General features: G+C 36.4%; 3 protein-coding genes across 3 annotated transcripts; 1 reads left to right on the forward strand and 2 right to left on the reverse strand.

Moving 5' to 3' along the window:
• Positions 1-10,124: 10,124 nt before the first annotated feature.
• HELRODRAFT_170693 (hypothetical protein) lies at positions 10,125-11,042 on the reverse strand (the record flags this gene model as incomplete). The annotated part of the gene is made up of 4 exons (XM_009016490.1): positions 10,125-10,255; positions 10,433-10,594; positions 10,722-10,808; positions 11,006-11,042. The coding sequence occupies 4 exons, from the start codon at positions 11,040-11,042 to the stop codon at positions 10,125-10,127; spliced, it is 417 nt and encodes a 138-aa protein (XP_009014738.1).
• A 1,181-nt stretch (positions 11,043-12,223) lies between these two features.
• Positions 12,224-12,918, forward strand: HELRODRAFT_170694 (hypothetical protein; the record flags this gene model as incomplete). Its single annotated transcript, XM_009016491.1, has 2 exons — positions 12,224-12,448; positions 12,712-12,918. The coding sequence occupies 2 exons, from the start codon at positions 12,224-12,226 to the stop codon at positions 12,916-12,918; spliced, it is 432 nt and encodes a 143-aa protein (XP_009014739.1).
• A 7,804-nt stretch (positions 12,919-20,722) lies between these two features.
• HELRODRAFT_76463 (hypothetical protein) lies at positions 20,723-21,545 on the reverse strand (the record flags this gene model as incomplete). The annotated part of the gene is made up of 2 exons (XM_009016492.1): positions 20,723-21,081; positions 21,293-21,545. The coding sequence occupies 2 exons, from the start codon at positions 21,543-21,545 to the stop codon at positions 20,723-20,725; spliced, it is 612 nt and encodes a 203-aa protein (XP_009014740.1).
• Positions 21,546-22,029: the final 484 nt, after the last annotated feature.

Consider the following 22,029-nt stretch of genomic DNA (forward strand, 5'->3'; position numbering starts at 1 on the left):
TACGAACGCTACTACCTCTGCTGCTGCTGCTGCTGCTGATGCTGATGATGATAAATCGAAAAAGAGCCACAGTGGGAAAAGTAGCAAAAGAAATAATAGCTCTAATGAAAATGATGATGACAAGTTGGAAGATGTGGAAAAAGATGAAGATGACGACGATGATGGTAGCAATGACGGTGGCCACAAATCGTATGAGATAAGCGACCTTGCAGAAGCAGAAGAAGCAACAAAATCGCTCAGCCACGGACGCCGCAACGAGGTCGACAGCAGCAACAATGTCGATAAGCAGCACATTGAGCAATTTTTAAACTTAGATCAACAACAAAAAGTCCGTGCAATGAAATCTGAAAGACATTCACCGTTTCATCAACAGCACATGGCGGCTTTCATGAACGAACAACAACAACAGCAACATCTCTCTACCTCATTTTCTTTAAAACTTCAAACAAAGCAGCAGCAGGAACAGCAGCTGCTGACACAGTTCGGCATCGATCTCTTCAAAGAGAACTCTGCCAACAATTTGGACCTCCTCATCAATCTCGATCAGCTGATCAGAGCGCACCTGGCAGTTTTGCACCCCATGGATAATGGAGCTCAACCCCTACCCCTACCCTACTTTCAACAACAACAACAACCATACCAGTTGCTGTTGAAGGACCAGCAAGACCGCCAACCCCCGAGGTCATGTTTCGAAAATGAACTTTACACACGTAAGCGATCGAAAAGTAACTCTCCAACTGAAGAGTATTTAGAACCGCAACAACAACATTTGCAACAGCAACACCATCTGTGGCAAACCCTACACCAAAAACCACAGCATCAACTTCAGCAACGAGGGCACAAACTAAACTACAGAGGGATGTTGCAGAGAAATTTGAAAGCATTGCACGAAATGCAACAAACACAGTTGGAGAATCACTTCACGCACCAACCAGTCGAGCTGACGCAACAACAAAAACAACAAATTTTATCATATGCTCAACAATTGTCGCAGCTGCAGCAACTACAACAACTGCAACTACACAAGCAACAACACCAGGGAGATATCTTCGATAACTTTCAACAACCGTGGTTTCAAAATCGCAAATATGATTTCGAAACGAGAAAGTATTTTCCGCACATGCATCAACGTCGACGGCAACAACAGCCACAGCAGCCACAGCAACCACAACAACTTCGACTGCAGCAACAACAACACCAGCAAAACATTTACGCCAAAGATTATATAGACCAACCCATCCAGCACAAACAAACTCAACAAAACTTGCAATGCATCAAACACAGAAACTTCTCAGACGTAAGAATCGTTGAAAGATGTCAGAGCACCGACATGAACGACGCCAACAAAAACAGAAAGCACAAACATTACTACGAATCAACACAGTTCTCGCCACACGGATGGCATCGGTCGCCACAACAAAGCCCACTACCACCACCACTCCTAGAAGAACAAACACACCAAAAACTAATTCTATTTCTACAACAACAACAGCAACAACAACGACAGCAACAGCAGCGTGGCACACAAACATCAGAACAAAGGGTAGAAGCCAACATCCCATTAAAAGCAGCAACAACAAAATCACCCAACATCGCAATACCGGCGGCCCCATTGTTACGACCCTCAAAGTTACAACTACTCATTATCGAAAAGGAACAAGAAAAACAACAACAACAACAACATCAACTCCAACAACAACAACATAAACTCCAACAACAACAACAACAGCAAAATGTTTTCCTTAATGGTGATGCTTTACTTAAGAGTGATAGCAGATATTCCATAAAATGCACAGAACACTGCATCGACATCATGAACTTGATTAACATTGAGCTCGTCAATCGGAGATACATAGACAAAAGACCGTCTTTGCTGACGGTAATGTGATGATGACGTCATTATGATGGCGCGCTTATAGCGATGTTGACAGGAATGATGACGTCATCTTGACGATGTGTATATAGCTTTGTTGACGGTGATGATGCTTCTATTATTGATGATAGAACTGTTGTCTCCATTGATGTCTTATGTTCTTTCCTAACCGATGTTGATGATGATGACGTAACGGATGACGTAATTAATGCTGCTGCTGCTGTTGCTGTTGCTGTCGTTGTTTGATAATTATGAGGTCAATTATGACGCAATCGATGAAAGTTATTTTGTCACAATACAATGTCAGGCCATGTCGCCAGAGCAGCTGATGTCAGAGAAGCGAGACCTACAAGAGCTACTTCTCTGCTTTGAAAGCATCTACAAAAAGCCGGTCAACAACAACGATAATAATAATAATAATATAATAATAATAATAATAATAATTATTATTATATAATTATTTTTCAATAATATTGTTGTTATTAATATGTCTCTTATATATTTTGGACTTTTTATTTTCATTTTTATTCTCGTCTCAGTGTGATTAATTGTGACAGTGTGATTAATTGTGATGAAGTGACGGTTGAGTTGTTTGAAACATCATCAACCACTTCGGCATAGATGTTAATTGGTTTACCGGCTGGTTGACTGGAGAATTGACTAATAATAATAATAAAATAATAATAATAATTATTATTATTATTGTTGTTGTTTATTATTATTGTTTGTTGTAGATTTTGAAGTCGAAGAGATTGTTAATGCGTTCAGTGTACAGTCGATACAGTCAACTAAAAGACATGTTGAAGGTTATTTGCTGGCTGGCTGGTTGGTTGGTTGGTTGATTGGCTGGTTGGTTGGTTGATTGGTTGGTTAATAATTCAATTAGCTGGTTGGTTGGTTGGTTGGTTGATTGGTTTGTTGATAAATTAATTAGCTGGTTGGTTGGTTGATTGGTTGGTTGATAATTTAATTAGCTGATTGGTTGGTTGGTTGGTTGGTTGGTTGGTTGGAGTGATGACGAAAACTTGAGTACCAAAATTTGTACTTGAATACTTTTACTTCAATCAATACAAAAATTCCTATTTTAAACTTACGTAACAATACTCTGCATACATTAATACTTCCTCCACAGAACTTATCTAACTTTAAAGGATCCAGTATTCCAAAGTTTCTGAACCAAATTCAACCAACCAATGAAAGAAAGCAGTCAAGTCGTTCATCGCTAAAGAAGCTACAGAAGCAGCTGCTTCAGCTACAGCACAGGCAGTACAAACAACAGCAGCTGGTAGCTTCTAATAATTTTTCAGCAGTAAACGCTATTGATTCTGATGTCACGATTGCCACAATGATGACGACGACGACGGTGAATTGTAGCAACGATGTTGGGGCTGACGAATTCGAAAGTACCCAACAACAACAACAACAACAACAACAACAACATCAACAACACCAACATCAACAACATGAACAGCATCAACATCAACAACATGAACAACATCATCATTTGAAACAACAAAAACCACAGCACCAACATTGGCAACAAGATCAACAACAACAAGAGCAGCAACAACAACATCAGCAGGAACAATATTTAGATTCTCAAGAGCTTAGTTGTCTATCTATTCCGCCAGAATATTTAACATTATCTACTCTAACACCAACAGAAAAACCACAACCACAACGACATCAAAAACGTCAGCCGCAACCACAACAACCACAGCGGCCTTATCAACAATATGGTTTTCCAACAATTACAACAGAAACTTTCCCTGAAGATGATGGGGTTGTATCTCTAGAATTCTCCAAACAACAACAACAACTGCAACAACAACAACTGCAACAACAACATCAACAACAACAACTGCAACAACAACAACATTCTCCATGTTATCAACCGCGTTGTCAGCAGCCCATAAAAAAACAAACAGATCAACAACAACAACCAAAACATCAGCAACAACATCAACCACAATATCAACAACAACAACATGAACAACAACATCAGCAACAACATCACCAACAATATCAACAACAACATCACCAACAACAACAGTTAGATCAAGAACATTATAATGAAGAAGATGAAGAGAGAGACGAACAGACGTCACAACTCGTAGATAGAGTAGCAAAAGTTGTAAGAACGGCACGACTCAAAACACCACCACAAAAATCCTCACCACGTAAAACTTTCTCACCACGTTCGCTATCACCAACAACGAAACTTCCACCACCCAGACGTCTTTCACCCACAAAAAAATCTTCACCCCTTGCAAGATTGCATTTGCTTCTGCACAGAGAGACTTCACCAGCAAAATCATCACTTCCACAAAGATCATCACCATCACCGAAAAAATCATCACCATCACCACGAAGATCAAAATCACTATTGAAATTAGCCTCACCATTTCATCGGCCATCATCACCGTTGCGTTTGAAATCACCAGTGATGACAACGATGAACTCATCGTCATCGGCTCGATCGCAATCGCCACAGAAGCTACCACGACTACCACAACCACCACCACCAATAACATCACCATCACCAGCAATAAAATACCCCAAATATACACCACGCAAAAAATTGTACAGCCCACCATTGCCTTCACAACCGCCACCAACGACGACAGCCAGAAGAAAATCGGCGACAGCAACGACATCTGCCGCTGCAGCTGCAAAGCTGGCTTCTACAGAATGTTCCAGTTTGTCAATTATTTTCACGAATTCACAAAAACATGAACAGCAATCAGAAACTCATCAGCAGCAGCAACAAAAGCGGCGTCAACAACAACCAAATCGTCAACAACAACCACAGCTGCAACAACAACAACCTCGACAACGGAAAAGTTTACAAACGGTAGATCAGAAGAGAAGCTCGCCTTTCCCAAATCAAAGAACAACTGCACTGAAACAAAATCAAAGTTTTCTACAGAATGACGTCAACAAATCACCTTTGCCGCCAACCAAACAACCACAAGAGCAACCACAACAGCAGCCACAACAGCAGCCACAACAGCAGCCAGAACAGCAGCCACGACAGCAGCCACGACTACAACCGCAGCTACAACCGCAGCCACAACAACAGCCACAACAGCAGCCACAACAGCAGCAACAACAGCAGCAACAACAGCAGCCACAACAGCAGCCACAACATCAAATCGATCAACAACAACTACAACATATGAAAAACCTTGAAATTTTAGAAAAGTTAGAACTGGAAGAGCAGCAAGTAGAGAAATTGCACCAGTACCAAGAACAATTAGGAAGACACCGCAGAGTTCTGGATCGTTACCTCGGTTACGACATCAACCTCCTCTCCAACATCCCAGCGCAGATAACGTACAAACTCTACCAGCTCCAAAAACAACAACACCAGCTAGAGTTAAAACAATTTTTGTTGTACAAACAACAACAACAACAGCAGCAGAAGTTAGAAGAATCAGAAGAGAAGCAAAATATTTTCGATATTGAAATGCAGCTGGAAAGTAATCAGATACAGCTTTTAAAGTTGCGGGTTTCGCCCATGAGAACTACTCCTTGCTCTGTTTCTTTTCAAGCTACTAAACCACAACAACCACAATCACAACAGCCACAACGGCTGCAACAACAACCACAACCGCTTCAGCATTCGCGACAGCAGCCTCAAAAACGACAGCCACAACAATTTCAAAGACACAAATCACTCTCACCGTTACGACGTTTGTCAATCGACAACAAAGAGGTACATCAACAACAACAACAACAACAACAAAAACGACAAAAATCTATTTCGCCCTATCGATCTGAACAGCAACAATCAGAGCAACAATTTGAACAACAATCGCAAGAAAACATGAAAGAAAAACAACATCAACGACATCATCAACAACAACAACAAGAGACTGATGAACTATTGGGTGTAGTCTCAAGCAATGATAGCTTATTCAACGAATCTTACAAACAACGTCTTCAACTATCGCGTAAGTATAGTCAACAAATACAACTACAACAACAACAATTATTGCAACGGTCGCCAAAACATCGAGGTCTTGAATCATCGACAAGTTGTCTGCGTGAAAGGCTCTCAGTTGAAGCAACGAAACAACAACATCTGCAACAACATCATCAGCAAAAACGTCAACAACATCAGCCTGAACCTCTAAACAACCAACAACAACAACAACAACAACAAATCTTTCCCAGAAGCTATCACTCGCGACAACATCTGCAACCACCGCATCAAAAGCGACGACGACAGCAGCCACAAGAACAACAACAATGCGAACAATTGAATAGACATCTATATCTACATCGCCATCAGCAGCAACAACAACAAAAGCAACAAATATACCTACTAACTGACGCCCAGTCAGAAAAATTGTTGAATGAGAAAATTAAACTAGGAAAGAAATTGAAATCTCTTGAAAATGATTTTGAAAAAGTTAATGGAAGGTTAATATTTTTTTCATGTATTCATTTATCTGCCCATCCATCTATTCATTCACTCGTTCGTTCGTTTGTTCGTTCGTTCGTTCGTCCATTTGTTCATTTGTTCGTTCGTTTGTTCATCTACAGGCCTATGGGAAAAGAAGAAAAACAGAATTATCTTGGAGATTATCTTAGATATAAGGTTGTTGTTGTTGCTGCTGCTACTGATGTTGTTGAATGTTATTACATTTGATACACAGACACACATACACACTTAAACACACAACCACACACTTGCACACACACATACACAAACACGTACATACATACACACAAACATACATGCACAGAAACTAAAAAGAATTTTCCATTCTCTGGTTAACATGTCAAATAGAGAAATGAATGAACGAATGGCGGACGGATAGATTATTTTCACTTTATTATTTTGCAGTATAATAATAATAATAATAATAATTTTAATAATAATAATAAACTCTTTTATTTTTCATCATTAAGTTATTTATCTTAAAAATAAAATACAACCAGCAGCATTCATTGGTCGATTGATAAACAGTCACGTCTTAATAATAATTGGATTAATATTGTTGTTGTTATTATTATTATTACAATTATTATGATCATAATAATAATAATAACAATAATAATAATAATAATAATGATTATTATTATTATGATTATGACGTCGAGATTGGCTGTTTCCACGTGTCCGAATCAATAGCTGGCATGTAATTAAATCAACAACAACAACAACAACAACAACAACAACAACAACAACAACAACAACAACAACAACAACAACAACAACAACAACAACAACAACAACAATGGTAGTAGTAGTAGTAATAATAATAATAACAACAACAACACTGGTAGTAGTAGTAGTAATAGTAATAATAATAATAATAATAATAAATGGCTAATTGATTTAGTGAGCATTGAATCATTAATCGATACTACAAACGCATTTTTTCTGTATATATGTAATTGTATATATATATATATATGTTTGTGTATGTGTGTGTATGTGTGTGTGTGTGTGTATGTGTCATACGCTTGAATAGACGCCGTTGTCATAATTATCATCGTAGTCGTCATCTTCATCAGCAAAAACATCGTCATAGTCATCCTCATCGTCATTCTTTTTCCCTGCTACTCTTCGTTTATATAGGAAATTTTCATTACAATTTTTTTCACACGATAAGGTTATGTATCTTTTGTATATTTTTGCTTTGTTTATCTTTGTATATCTCTGTATGTCTTTGTATATCTTTGTATATTTTTGTATATCACTTTAGAGTTTTTACCAATGTTTGTATATTTTTCATTTTCACCTGGTATTATTTGACGTGCTTTGTTGTATGTTTTGTATTTTATTGCATTTCTGTGTATTTTTTATCACGTATTTTGATGTACCTATTAGTCTAGGAATGGCTATGTGTAGTTTTTATTTTCTGAAATCATTGACGAAGTTAAAATAGTAATAAAAATTTTTACGAAAAATAAAGATACCTTTTCAGGTTTTGAAACAAGTTTTGCTGAGAAAATTCTCTTGAAAATGGGTCTTAAACCACCAAAATCAACATTTTCATCGACACCATCCATCATCTTCTTTCTCCTCCTCATCATCTCCTTTCCATCTCCTAGCCAAGAGGCAACAGAAGCAACGACAACAGCAACAAGCGCAGCTACGCAAGCAACGACAGCTGCGACAGCTGCTGATACCACAGTTATTGCAACAACTACAACTGCTACTGCTTCAATCGCGGCAAAATTTTCAAATAGTGTTACTACAACCAATAATACTACAATGGCTACAGATACTGTTACTACTGTAGTAAGTAACGTTACCACTGCGGCGTTTGTTGCTACTACTGCAGTTACTACTGGTTTTAAAGTTAGTATTGTTGGTGCTACTATACATGGCTAATCAGTAAGTTTCATTTTTTTTTATGATGACTTAATTCATTGAAAATTTTGAAAAATGATTTACTCGAACTCAAAAAAATTCATAAAACGAACGACTCCAGTTACCAACAATCATGTGCGTGTGTAGTAACTGTAGTAGCGGCAGAAGCAGCACCACCAACACCACCACCAACAACAATAACAATGGGACATGCTCATCAACGACATGCCTAGTAAGTAATGTTATGAATTGTGTCTCTTTGTGTCTCTCAGTTTAATTCTTCCATGATAAATAAAGACAATCCTGACACGTAGGTATAGGTTCAACGACAATACATTATGTAGGTATTTGGAATTATTTAGGTGTGTATTTAGGTATTTCTCATTAATTAGTAAGTATTTTTATTTGCACATTGTATATTAAACTGTTAGGTATAAGATGACTTATCACTAAATGAGGAAAATTATTGAAAATATCTACTGCGTACTATTACTGCAGCTACTACTAATACTACTACTACTACAGCAACTACTACTACTACTACTACTACTACTACTACTACTACTACTACTACTAAACCACTACTGCTGTTGCTACTACTACAACTGCTGCTACTACAAAAAAAATGTAATTCTTGATGATAATTTTCCTGCATACAGTACAGCTTTGCTACAACGACAAATACAACAACATATGCCTGCGGATCAGCCAATCAATGTCCCAACAACAACAACAACAACAATTGCAACTTTTGTTGTAGCGGCGGCGATTACTGCAACAACGTCGGTAACGTTCAGGTCGCGATGAAGTGCTACAAAATGAATTCGGCAGTTGTTTTTTTGGCGGGAAAGTTTGAAGCGGTTTTTGTGGGTTTTTTTGTCGTTCTGGCGGTAAATATTTTGATGTGAAGAGTGTAAATAGTAATGACGTCACTAACGAGAAAGCGAAAGATGACGTAACTACTTGAATTTTCAACTTCCTATTTCAATGCAGTGATAATTATTATCAATAACATTGTTTATTATATATATATATGTATATAAAGAGAGAAAGAGAGACAGAGAATGAGAGTCAGAAAAAGAAAGAGAGAAAGAGAGAGAGAGAGTGAAAGAGAGAATTTATTAGATAGTGGAACGTTTATCTACTTGAAAAATTAAATTTTTTCATTTTAAACAAGTCTGTTTGTTTATTTGTTTAATGCTTCGCTTTATGACGTCATCGAAAAACATAGAAACGACGACGATGATGACGATGATGATAATGATGATGGTGATGATGATGACGATGATGATGATGGTGGTGAACGAACAAAAAATCAATTTTTATTTTGCCTTTTACAATAATTACTCCGGATTAAAAAATGCTTTTTCTAATCAATAAAATGATTTTTATGAACATAGGCTCATTCAATTCATCTAACGCTTTTCTTTAGAATATATTCAATCATTCACTCATTCATTCTTTCACTCATTTGTTTATTCATTTATTCATTCATTCATTCATCATTCATTCATTCAATCATTCATTAACTCCAGCAACGTTTCTTCAATTGTCATCAATCGAACGTAAATGATTTTTTATCCACGGTGGAAAGAGAGAAAGAGAGAGAGAGAGAGAGAGAGAGAGAGAAAAAGAGAGAGAGAGAAGGAAAAAGAGAGATAGAAAGAAGAAAAGTAAAAAAAAGAAATGAAGAGAGAGAGAGAGTAAGGAAAAAATGAACAATGAAATGAGTTCATGTTTGATTTCATTTATTATCAAACATATATGTTTGATAATAAATGTTCATTTATGTTCATTTATTATCAAACAATAAATGAACATACTAAGACACAGAAATTGTCATCGCCATCATTATCACCATCTTCATCCCCATAAAAATCATCATCACCATCACAACCAGCACCACCACCACCATAGTCATCACAAGGGTCTCATTAATTTGTACCACGTTGTAGCACCCTCACCACCACCACCACCACCACCTACGTCGTCCTGCTTCCGCCCCAGCTCCATCCAACTCTCCTTGCACATCTCATCATCCACGCTGGATCCTGCGCCAAGAAAAAGTTATTATTATTATTGTTGTTGTTGTTGTTGTTCGTTCGTTTGTTCATTTACTCATTCATTGTTTTAATGGTTCTTTCGTTCGTTCGTTCTTTCGTTATTTCATTCATTTTTTAAAAGCGGAATGAATAAAATGTGAGAAAAAAAAGAATCACCAAACTGACCAAAAGCCAGCCAGCCAATCAAAACTTTGCATTTCTTCTTCCTTTTCAGATCGGCGGGCACCGCCATCTTGTCTACGAACGCGCCAACCAGAAGTGTCATGGCGTCCAACTGGAATAGAGGAACGTTGAAATGGAATGCTTCGTTGAATACCGTCACCGATCCTAAATAAATAATTGAAATAATTTTCATAATTACGATAATTAATAAGTTTCAAGATGCTAAAATATAACGCATGTTACGTTACGTGTGTTTGTGTTTGTGTGTGTGTGTGGTTTTTGAGTCACTGACCTTTGACCTTTGACGTTTCAAACTGTGTCAGTACGTCCTTATTCTGACCAATTAGCACGAGTCTTACGTACGTACATAGGTCCTCACCTTTATTGTTATTAACATTGTTTCATGTATCATTGTATTATTATTAGTAGTAGTAGTAGTATTAGTAGTAGTAGTAGTAGTATTAGTAGTAGTAGTAGCAGTAGTAGCAGTAGTAGTAGTAGTAACAGCAGTAGTAACAGTAGTATTATTACTTACTGGTAATAATAAATTATCATCGTGTTTATAGTTTACGAAACCTTCTAGCCAATCAGCTTCCTCGTTGTTTCCTCTCATGACGTCAAAAGTGACGTCACCCTTCAAGTGGTTGTAAGAAAGTTTTAGTAGAAGTTTTCGTCGTTCTGTGGAGTTTGTTGTTGACGTCGTTGTTGGAGTTGTTGTTGAAGTTGATAATGCGGTTGAAGTTGTTGTTGGTGTTGTCTGAAAACAATTTTTTTAAACAGTTTGTCATATTCATATCATCATCATCATCATCGTCGTCGTCGCCATCATTCCATTTCGTGACAATAACACTCATGACAGTAATACAATAACAACAACAACAACACATCTGGGATTGTATGATACAATCAGACAAATCGATATGCATCAACGAAAAAATAACTTTTCATCTGAAATACATATAATAATAATTATTATTTTTATTATTATAATATAACATAATTATAATAATTATTTTATTGTTATAATTATTTTAAATGTATATTTATTTATTCATTCATTAAAGGTTTATAAATTTGTAATCAAGTCATTGACTTAAGATGCAAGCAAGTTCTTTAACACGCAACGTCAACAACAGCAACAACAACAATAATGGTACTGTTCTACAAAAATAACACCAACAACATATAAAGAATAAGAAAGAGAAAGAGAGAGAGAGAGAGAGAGAGAGAAAGAGAAAGAGTGGAACGTAGTAAATTGAATTAATTTTTAATACTAACATTTCAGTGCTTAAAATTCATCAGGATACATTTATTTATTGACACTAAGATTCATGCCTTGATTGCTTTGTAGGTAGGTCATTGAACAAACGAACGAACAAACATACAAACAAACAAACAAACAGACATACAAACAGACATACAAATCAAACATACTAATCAAACATACAGTCACACGAGGCAAACGTTCAATAACATTACCTGCACATATAAATGCACTTACACACACACGTACATACAAACAACACAGCACAATTTCAACTTCTGCGACTTAAAAAAATTTCCAGAAATAACTCAACCGTAGACAAACAAACCGTTAGAACAGTTCACTCGTTTGATACAAACACTTGTAAAAGTATGTGTATGTGTGTGAATGTATGTGTGTGAATGTATGTGTGTGTATGTGCGTGTGTACATTTACTTCTATATATACACCAAGTTTTGAAACATCCAAACGACATGAGAATCTCCGATTAACCGATACACATAGTTGGTTGTTAAAGTATCCGAAAAAAGATGACGATGACGCTGTTGAATGCCGTCTGCAGTTTCCTGGTTCTGTGTGTGTTGGTAGAAAACTCGGCGGAAGACTGTGCGAAGTGCAATGCCAACTGTCCAACTGGCGACTGCATGGCGAATGATGTCTCACAGAAGAGTGTGTGTAGCGAGGTAGTTGGCGAAGCCGCGCTCGCCAATCAGTGCCAGTGGTGGGGCAACGGACTGGGCAGAAATACGGATTATGTTAGTCTGTTGTTGTCGTCGTCGTTGTTGTTGTTGTTGGTGGTGGTTGTAGTTTTTGGTGGCAGAGAAGTAGTTGTTGTCGTTGTAGCGGCTTCCTTTGATGCAGTTGCCGATCGTGTAGAGGATGTTGGTGAATGTGTTTTATTTAATCGAAAATTAACGTTCAACATTTTAATCACGCCTCATACAACAACGACACACGCACGCACACGCACTCACAGATAAACACACACACACAAACAAAAACACACACGCGCCCACAGGAAGTTCTCAAAGGCCGCATCATAGCCTACAAGATCCAGTGGTTCAGTGGCTCCTGGTCTGGCTGGTTCGTGCCGGAATACAACGACATTGACTGCAAGTTTAACGTTCAGCAGACTTGCAACGGCAAACAGGTCTGTCCGAACTCTCTGAGGAGGATGTGGTCTTACTTCTACGACCACTCTCATACTTATATCATTTGCCGCTGATGAATGATGGCAGAGAGAGAGAGAGAGAGAGAGAGAGAGAGAGAGAGAGAGAGAGAGAGAGAGAGAGAGAGAGAATGGAGAGAGAAAGAAAGAAAGAGATGATATTTTAAATATGAGAGCAGAGTAAACTATCAACTAACATTTATACTGACTTATTTATTTTTGTTTTTTTCTCTTAAATTTCATCGTAGAAATTGATTGCAGTGAAATGACACATTGAAATTTATAATCTTATTAACATTTTATATATAACAATGTATGCATACATGTATCAAATGATACAGACGATACAAAATGATATCAATGATTTTAAGTGATACAACGTTGTACAAGAAAAAACCTTTGTTGCATCTCCTATGTTTTCCGTATCGGAAGCTTCAATCGATTTGAGATAGCATTCAAGAAGGTGGTCCTCCTCATCATCATCATCGTCGTCGTCATCATTTTTAAGTTTTGGTGATGATGGTTGAAACAATGATGAAAAGAAGGATTTTGGCTTTTTGTGGCTATCTGGCGATGATCATAGTAATAGTGTTTGTATGCTATTTGTATGTTCACATCCACATACGTATGCATGTACGTACGTACGTGTGTGTGTGTACGTGTGTATGTGTGTGAAAGTGTGTGTGTGTGTTTCTGTGCGTACGTTAAAACAAACAACTGTAACCTTCAACAAGCCTAACACAATCCCCTGTTTCAATTGCGTCTCCTGAAACATTCTCGCTATTTTTGTTATCCTCTCCACCACCATCTCTGTCTCTCATCATCGTCGTCATTTTGGATGACGTCATTGGAAGCAGTGACGATGATTGCGATGACGTTTTTGTGGTAGGTGATGACAGCGACGAGAAAGATGATGATGACGATGACTTGCTAGAGGGCAGTGTGGACGAACAGCAATCTTCGAATAGGTCCTTGACCTTATCCAGACATTTCAGCAAGCCCTCGAAGAAAAATATGACCACAATTATGCCCACGATGGCTACTCCAGTTATCATGAAAAATATTTTTGTCTCTATGGGAACTGTATTATTATTAATAATATTATTATTAATATTTATTATTAATATATTAATAACGTTATCAAAACATCAACAACAACAACAACAACTAAACAAAAACAATGACGTCATAATCAAAACAACAACAACAACAACAACAATATACTTACTAAGTTCTAAGATTCCAGGATATTCAATGTTACTACTACCATTTATACTACTACTAACATTACTACTACCACCACTACTACTACCACCACTACTACTACTACTACTACTACTACTACTACTACTACTACCAGCACTACTGCCAACTGTATCCAATCCTTGATCGACTGTAACATCAACGATAACATCAACAATGACAACGAAGAGTAAAATTAACACTACACCTAATATAAACTTAAACATGGTATTTTATTTTTAACAAGTTTTTCAATGGCACTAAAAGGTACTAAACTATATTTACGTAATTATAATTAATATATAAATACATATATATATGTATAATTATTTATTTATAATTTAAAATAATAGGTTTGGCACCAAATCATGTAAATGTGTGTAATTTGAGAACTTTAAAAATCATTCTTTGCTTCATTTGATCTCAGTGGGAATAAACTGAAAATTTTTGGAGTTGGAAAGAAGTCCATCCCCAAGGCATAATTCCAAATTTTTCACCGATCATAACTTCATAATTATTAATAATTAATAATAATAATAATAATATAATTAATAGTTATATAATATTATTAGCAAGATGGGCGCTATCGATGGAAGTTTTACTATAAAGTCGAAATGATATTTTATCGATTCGTTCATCTTGCCCATCTTTCTATCATACAGGAATGTTTGTATGTATGTATTTATGTATGTATGTATGTATGTATGTATGTATGTTGTATGTATGCATGCATGCATGTATGTATGTATGTATGTATGTATGTATGTATGTATGTATGTATGTATGTATGTATGTATGTATGTATGTATGTATGTATGTATGTATGTATGTATGTATGTATGTATGTATGTATGTATGTATGTATGTATGTATGTATGTATGTATGTATGTATGTATGTATGTATGTATGTATGTATGTATGTATGTATGTATGTATGTATGTATGTATGTATGTATGTATGTATGTATGTATGTATGTATGTTGTATGTATGTGTGTATGTATGTATGTATGCATGTATGTATGTATGTATGTATGTATGTATGTATGTTTCTATGTATATATGTATGCATGTATTTATGTATGTATGCGTGTGTATGTGTGTGTATGAGTGTATATAACACACAGGTATAACGCAATGCAACAGGTTGTATTGCTTTTTCGTCAGAAATTTTCTTAGATCTTACACTCACACGTAAACATTTAAAACTATTATTATTTTTATTATTATTTTGCGTGTGTGCGTGTGCGTGCGTGTGCGTGCGTGTACGTGTGCGTGCGTGTGTACAGGCTTGAATCTCCTGTCTTTATTGGGCAATCTAAAATTGAGGGGTAGGTAAATATTTTCTAATTCTTATACTACTACTACTACTACTACTGCTGCTGCTGCTGCTGCTACTACTACTACTACTACTACTACTACTACTACTACTACTACTACTACTACTACTACTACTACTACTACTACTACTGCTACTACTACACTACTACTACTAATATTAATAATAGTAATAATAACAATAATAACATAATATAAAACCATTATGATGATGATGGCTACTAAATGGATTCAACGAGGTAGATACAAAAACTGATAAACAGATCGATAAACTAACAAATGAACAAACGAACGAACGAATGAATGAAGAAATGAATGAAGAAACAAATTGTTAGCCAGAGAGACGGATGAATGAATAAATGAATGAATGAATGAATGAATGAATGAATGAATGAATGAATGAATGAATGAATGAATTAGAATATCTCGGACCGAAATAAGAAAAAAAAATTTCTCCTAGAATTGCCCAACAAATCACTTTGAAACATCTGCTTACCTGCCGCTGTGTCTCTTGTAAGTGGTCTTACGTGATTTATTGCCGAAATTTAAATTTATTTTATATTCTCATCATCATCAACATCATCATTCTCACCATCGTTATCAGCATCATCATCACCATCATCGTCGTCATCACCATCATTTTCATCATCATCGTCTTCGTGAGCGCGCCCACAAGAAAACAACAAATTGTGGTGCAACTCTGTTCATTGTTTGTTGCAGGGGTGGGCAAACTACGGTCCGAAGCTATTTCAAGCGGCCCGCGAGGCCTTCTTCGCCAAAAATAAGGTCGAAAAAATTTGTTTTTATGTACATACGCGGCCCTTCAAAGGTAAAACATTTCTCAATGCGGCCCTCACAGCAAAAATGCAAATGATAATTTTCAAGAAATAGCAAAAACAAACATTTTTATTATTATTTATTCATAAAGTTCTCCAATAAAGTTGAAGTACCAAAACTTTTTATGAACAACGAAGCGAATGATCGAATGACTGAATAGATGGAGAAATAAGCGAACGAACGAACGAATGAATGAATGATAGATGAATGAATGATGAATGAATGAATGAATAATCGAATAATAATAACAATAAAATAACAGCAAGATTAGTGATAACATTAATCACAAATTATGTACAGAAATCGAAGAAATCACATACATATATATAGTACAATTGTTGTTTGCAATGAAAAACTCGAAACCAACATTATTTTTCAGCAGCTTATATGGAATGAGAGATTAAATCAATGCATGGATGATGAATAACTGAATGAATGAATGAATGAATGAATGAATGAATGATCGAATTAATGCCCGAATAAGTGAATGAATAAATGAATAAATTAAAAAATGAATAAATGAATGAATGAATGAATGAATGAATGAATGAATGAACGAATGAATGAATGAGCAAGTGCATGAATGAATGATTGAATTGATGAACGATTGAACGTGTAAATAGAACATCAATTGATTGATAGAGAGAATGAATGAATGAATGAGTTATGAGTGAATGTATAAATGTGGGAGAATGAACGAAAGAACGACTGAATGAAAGAGTGAACCGTTTAAAATGAACAACTGAATGAAACAAACAAAAGAATAAAAAAGAAGCAAAAAACAAAAAATATTTTTATTATTAATTTAACTGTGGGAATGAAGAATCGTTCAATCAAGGTTCATGACCATACACACACATATATATATATACATAGAAATGTCTGTTTGTGTGTGTGTATGTATCTAAACATATATATTAACACATATACATATTTAAATAAATCCCAAATGAACACATAAAAACCTAAGGTAAAATACAGAAGAATTCTGGTATTACGTATTTATTCGCGGTACATATACATAGATATAGGTACATTTATACACAAACATGTACATATTTGTACACAAATACGTATATATTATGAATATATACATATATATTTCTTTATATATATATTATTTGCATTATTATTATTAAAGGCACGTATGAGATAATAAAGTGAACAATGCTAGCAATCTTTTGGGTGAAAAAGTAAGAATAAGAACTAAATATGAAAGAATAGACACACCAAACTGGCCTCATACTACTAATACTACTACTGCTGCTGCTGCTGCTACTACTACTACTACGACTACTACTGCTACTACTACTGCTACGACTACTACTACTTATACAGCTACTAATAATAACAACGAAAATGTTTCAGTAACATGATTAAATTAATCCTTTATTGAATTCGAAATAATAAGCAAATAAATAAACAAAAATATATTCATTCAATAGAGGACAGGATTAAAAAACCTATAATTACTATATATAATAATAATAATAATAATTAATATTATTATTATGACTTTCATCAAAAATATAATCAACTCTCGTAATCATAATAGCAAATTATCTTTAGACCATCGGCACGGTTATAGTCAGAACTTTGTTTGACAAAACCTATACCCTGACATATTTGATATGTCAACAGAAGGCAAGCCTTCGCTCTTATTTTTATTATTCTTAGAGTTGTCTTTATTGTTATTGCTGTTGTTTTTGTTTTTATTTTTGATGTCATTGCCGTCGGTGACGTCATCGTCGTCGTCATCGTCGATGTAGTCGTAGCCACCGCCTTTTTTGGCGAAGCAAATGGAGCAGTAGCCGCGATTAAGTTTTGAGCCATAGAATGTGCAATTATCAGATTTGCAAGGTTGTTGTTGAAGCTGTCGTTGTTGTTGTTGAAGCTGTTGATGTTGCTTTTGTGGTTGATGTTGCTGAGATTGTTGTTTTTGCTGTTGATGTTTCTGTTGTTGCTGTAGTAATAACTGTTGTTGTTGTTGTGATGTTTGTTGTTGTTGCTGTGGTTGTTGAAATGTTTGTTGCGATTGTTGTTGCCGTTTTAGAGAAGACTGTATAGAAAAAGGCAACGCTGGTCTTTGTGGCTTGACTTGATCCAGCTGCTGTCGTTGATGCGCTGGCTGTTTTTGTTGAGTTTGTTGTGATTGTTTTCGTTGTTGTGTTTGTGGCTGCTGTTGTAGTTGTGGCTGTTGTAGTTGTGGCTGTTGTAGTTGTGGCTGCAGCTGTATCGGCTGTAGTGGTTGTAATTTTACCGGTTGATTTTGCGTGTAATTTAAAGGTTGAGTTGGTCTTTGTGGCTTCAATTTTTCTTGCAGCTGTGTTCGTTCTTGATGTATTTGTAGTATTTGTGGTTGTTTTTGTTGCGGCTGTTGTGGTTGTTGTTGAAAGGAATAAACATTGCGAAAATGTTGAGAGTTCTTAGTATCAAATGATGATGAAGAAGACGACGGCAAATCAGGCATTACCAAGTTGATCAGATTCTTACTTGAACTATCATCGTCGCCATCTTTCTTACCACTGCCCACGCCAACGTTAATATTTTTGTTGCTGTTGTTGTTTTTGTTGACGTTTCTGCCGGCAACATTCTCCTCAAAAATGTTCACCCTGTTGAAAGTCCCAGCTGCAGCAGTATTTCTATCAGTATATTCGGCGCTTTTAGTGGCTGACAGAAGCACTGGCGAAGAAGAAGCGGCTACAGAGGACGGATTTATAATCTTCAACAAACTCATTTTTGCATTTGAGTTCGCTTTTAGGCCACCGATCTCACCGGAAACCTTATTATTAGAGGCACTTTCCCTCTTTTCAAAAGATGTTCTATAGGGATACGTTAAAAAATTAGTCTCTTCATTCAACCTCCTATCTAAGGGTGTTGACTGATCGGGATAATTAGTGGATGGATAGATGGATTTAGTGGATGAAGAAGCAATGTTATTAACTCGGGAATTTTGTTTTCTAAAAAGAGCTTCGAATTCGTTCAAATCAGGATTAGCTTTGCTGGTTAAGATCTCCTCTTCTGAAAGATTTTTATCAACTACATCTAATTTTTTAACAGTTTGACTATTGCTGCTACTGCTACTATTGCTACTACTGGTGATGATGTTGTTGCTAGCAATGCTTCTATTCTTGCTATTCTTGTTGTTGTTGTTGTTGTTTTTATTTTCATCCTCATCTTCATCATCATTTTTGTTGTTGTCGTCAACCATCATATAAAATTTGGAATTCCCAATGTGAAGCATTGCACTTGAGCAAGTTGTTGCCAGATTGGGATTGTCTAGGATCGTCGATCGTTTGTTTGTTTTGTTGCTGTTGTTGTTGAATCGAAGTTTCGGTAGTGACAGCAAACCATCTAATATGTTACTACTACTACTACTACTGTTGCTGTTGTTTGTGTTGTTGTTGTTGTTGTTGTTGTGTGTGGTGTCTGCAAAAACTAGAGCACTATATCTGTTGTTGTTGTGTTTGTTAGAACTAAGGATAATATCATTGCTAGAAGTTCTGCCAACAGTTAATTTATTATTAATGATATTGTCGTTACTATTATTATTACTATTATATTTATTAGAATTCAAATTAGGAAAGAGTGATTGATGTTTGGAGGCAGATTTATAACTAGATTCGTTAGTCTCAGTTGGCTGACACCAAGTAATAGAGCCGGTTGCATCTCTCCCTCGACTCGTTCCCAATCTTGTGGGCTTTAGTTTTACCCCCTGATTCCTAATCTCTTCTAACTGTTTGAACCTTTGTTCTGTTAGAACTTTGAATCTAACTTCCAGCTCTGAAAGGTAATTTTTAACTAATTTATCAGCAAATGGAGCTTTCTTGACGGTTAGGCGCGCACACGGCATAGCAGATTTGTCGCGAGTAAAAGCACTTGAATGTGATTGGCCGGATGTTTTTGAATAATCTGCGGGTGATTGAATGCCTGATTGTGATTGGCTCTCGCCGAACATGAAGTGGGATATGTACTTTGTCGATTGGACGGAAGATCTTCTGCGTTTTTTTTCGCCCCTGTTTAAAAATAATTTTTTTTTTATTAACCTATAAAAAATTGAAAAAAACTAACAACTAACGATGGTTTTGGAGAATTTTTATCTATATCGACCGGCTGTCCCGTAAGAACACTTGCCCGAATACTATCATTATAGCGGTTATTATCTGAATTCACTTTTACATATTCGATCCTGAGATACATGTGCATCAAATCCAGCAGCTCCTGACTGGACAACTTATCGACGGATCGACGATCGGTCAGCGGATCGACAGGAAAGTGAACTTCCAAGAGGTTCAAATCAGAGTTGACCAATGGGATCAGGTCTGAAATTAGTGCAGTCTCATCATCAGGTAGGTATGCAATGTGATTGGACATCAGCCAGCCAACGTGACACACACAGCAATACAAACATACATTCCATCCAACAAACAAACAGGCATACAAGCTAAAGCCCAGACAGATATATGAACGTACTTACAATAACACAGACATACATACAAGCAAAACAAAAACACCAACACTCAAAATTCTCAGAAAGCAGTTTGCTTTCAGTGGGAACAAGAGCACAAAAATGCCCCAAATTGTATGCCAATAGAAGTAGAGATGGGCAGCAATCTTCAGGGCTTCTTTCCAGGGGTAGATAGACACCCCGAAACGGTACAGGTGACAGTGCCATGCCCTCGCAATCGTGTAAAAAAGGGTCTGCCACGACCAAAATGGGTCTTTTTATGACGTGGGCCAAGACAAAAACGTGGAATTCATCGAGGCTTTCGTAGATGGAAGATGTTGAAGGATTAGGTGGAGCTGATTCTGAGGCTGCTGTGGTAGCGCCTCCGCCTACATGCAGCTTGGAACCTCTATTGTTTCTGTTGATAGTGATGAAAATAATCATTAAAAAAAAATTTATAACTATATAAATTTGTAAATTTGAAAGTTTCTCAGAAGATTAATCATGACAAATAGAAATTAAGAAAATAAATCTGTACTAACATAGATCCACCACCAGTTAAACAACCTCCTGCTTCCGTCCCAGCTCCCAGGCAATCCTCCCCAAGAAATCTTGGAGTCAGAGAGCTAACCCTCACCAAGAACTCCCATTCTTTATCCCATTCCTCGTCGTCCAGGATCAATCCGCATGACGAATGCAGTATTGTGGCCTGTTGATGTTGCCAGCGTCGACGAAATGATTTGATGTGGTGGTTACTTGTGGTCATCATGCAGTTGACTGCCCTCCTCAGGGCTAGGACACGGTCGTGGAAGCCCCACATCGCTGACAATGACGTTTAAGACTCATGTTTTTGTTACTATTATAATATCATCCTAATTTTGATAAACATTCTTATCATTAAAGCTAATAATAATAATAATAGCTGACCCAGAGACGCAGCATGTAGCAAACAATTGCCATCTCCGCTGGTCACCATCGGTAGGAACCTATCACAAATTCCCATGTCTGTCCACCAATTCAAGTGACCTTGACATTGAGAATAATTATATAAACAATTTAATTTTATTTAATTACATTATCACCCACCATCCTGTTCGAGAGAGACAAGCATAGAACTCTCAATTAGGTCCTTATAAAGAAAGGCTTTCAGGTCTTCAGGATGTTTGGTCAGGTCAGGGAGTATAAAAGTGAACCCAGTTTTATCTGAAAAAAATTCTTCATCATCTGCTGACAATTCTTTTATATCTTTGAGCATGAAATCTCTAGCCAGGCCTACTAACTTTATGTTGTTGCTGGTTTTTGAA

This window comes from Helobdella robusta, assembly GCF_000326865.2.
Source record: "Helobdella robusta unplaced genomic scaffold HELROscaffold_18, whole genome shotgun sequence".
NCBI lineage: Eukaryota > Metazoa > Annelida > Clitellata > Rhynchobdellida > Glossiphoniidae > Helobdella > Helobdella robusta.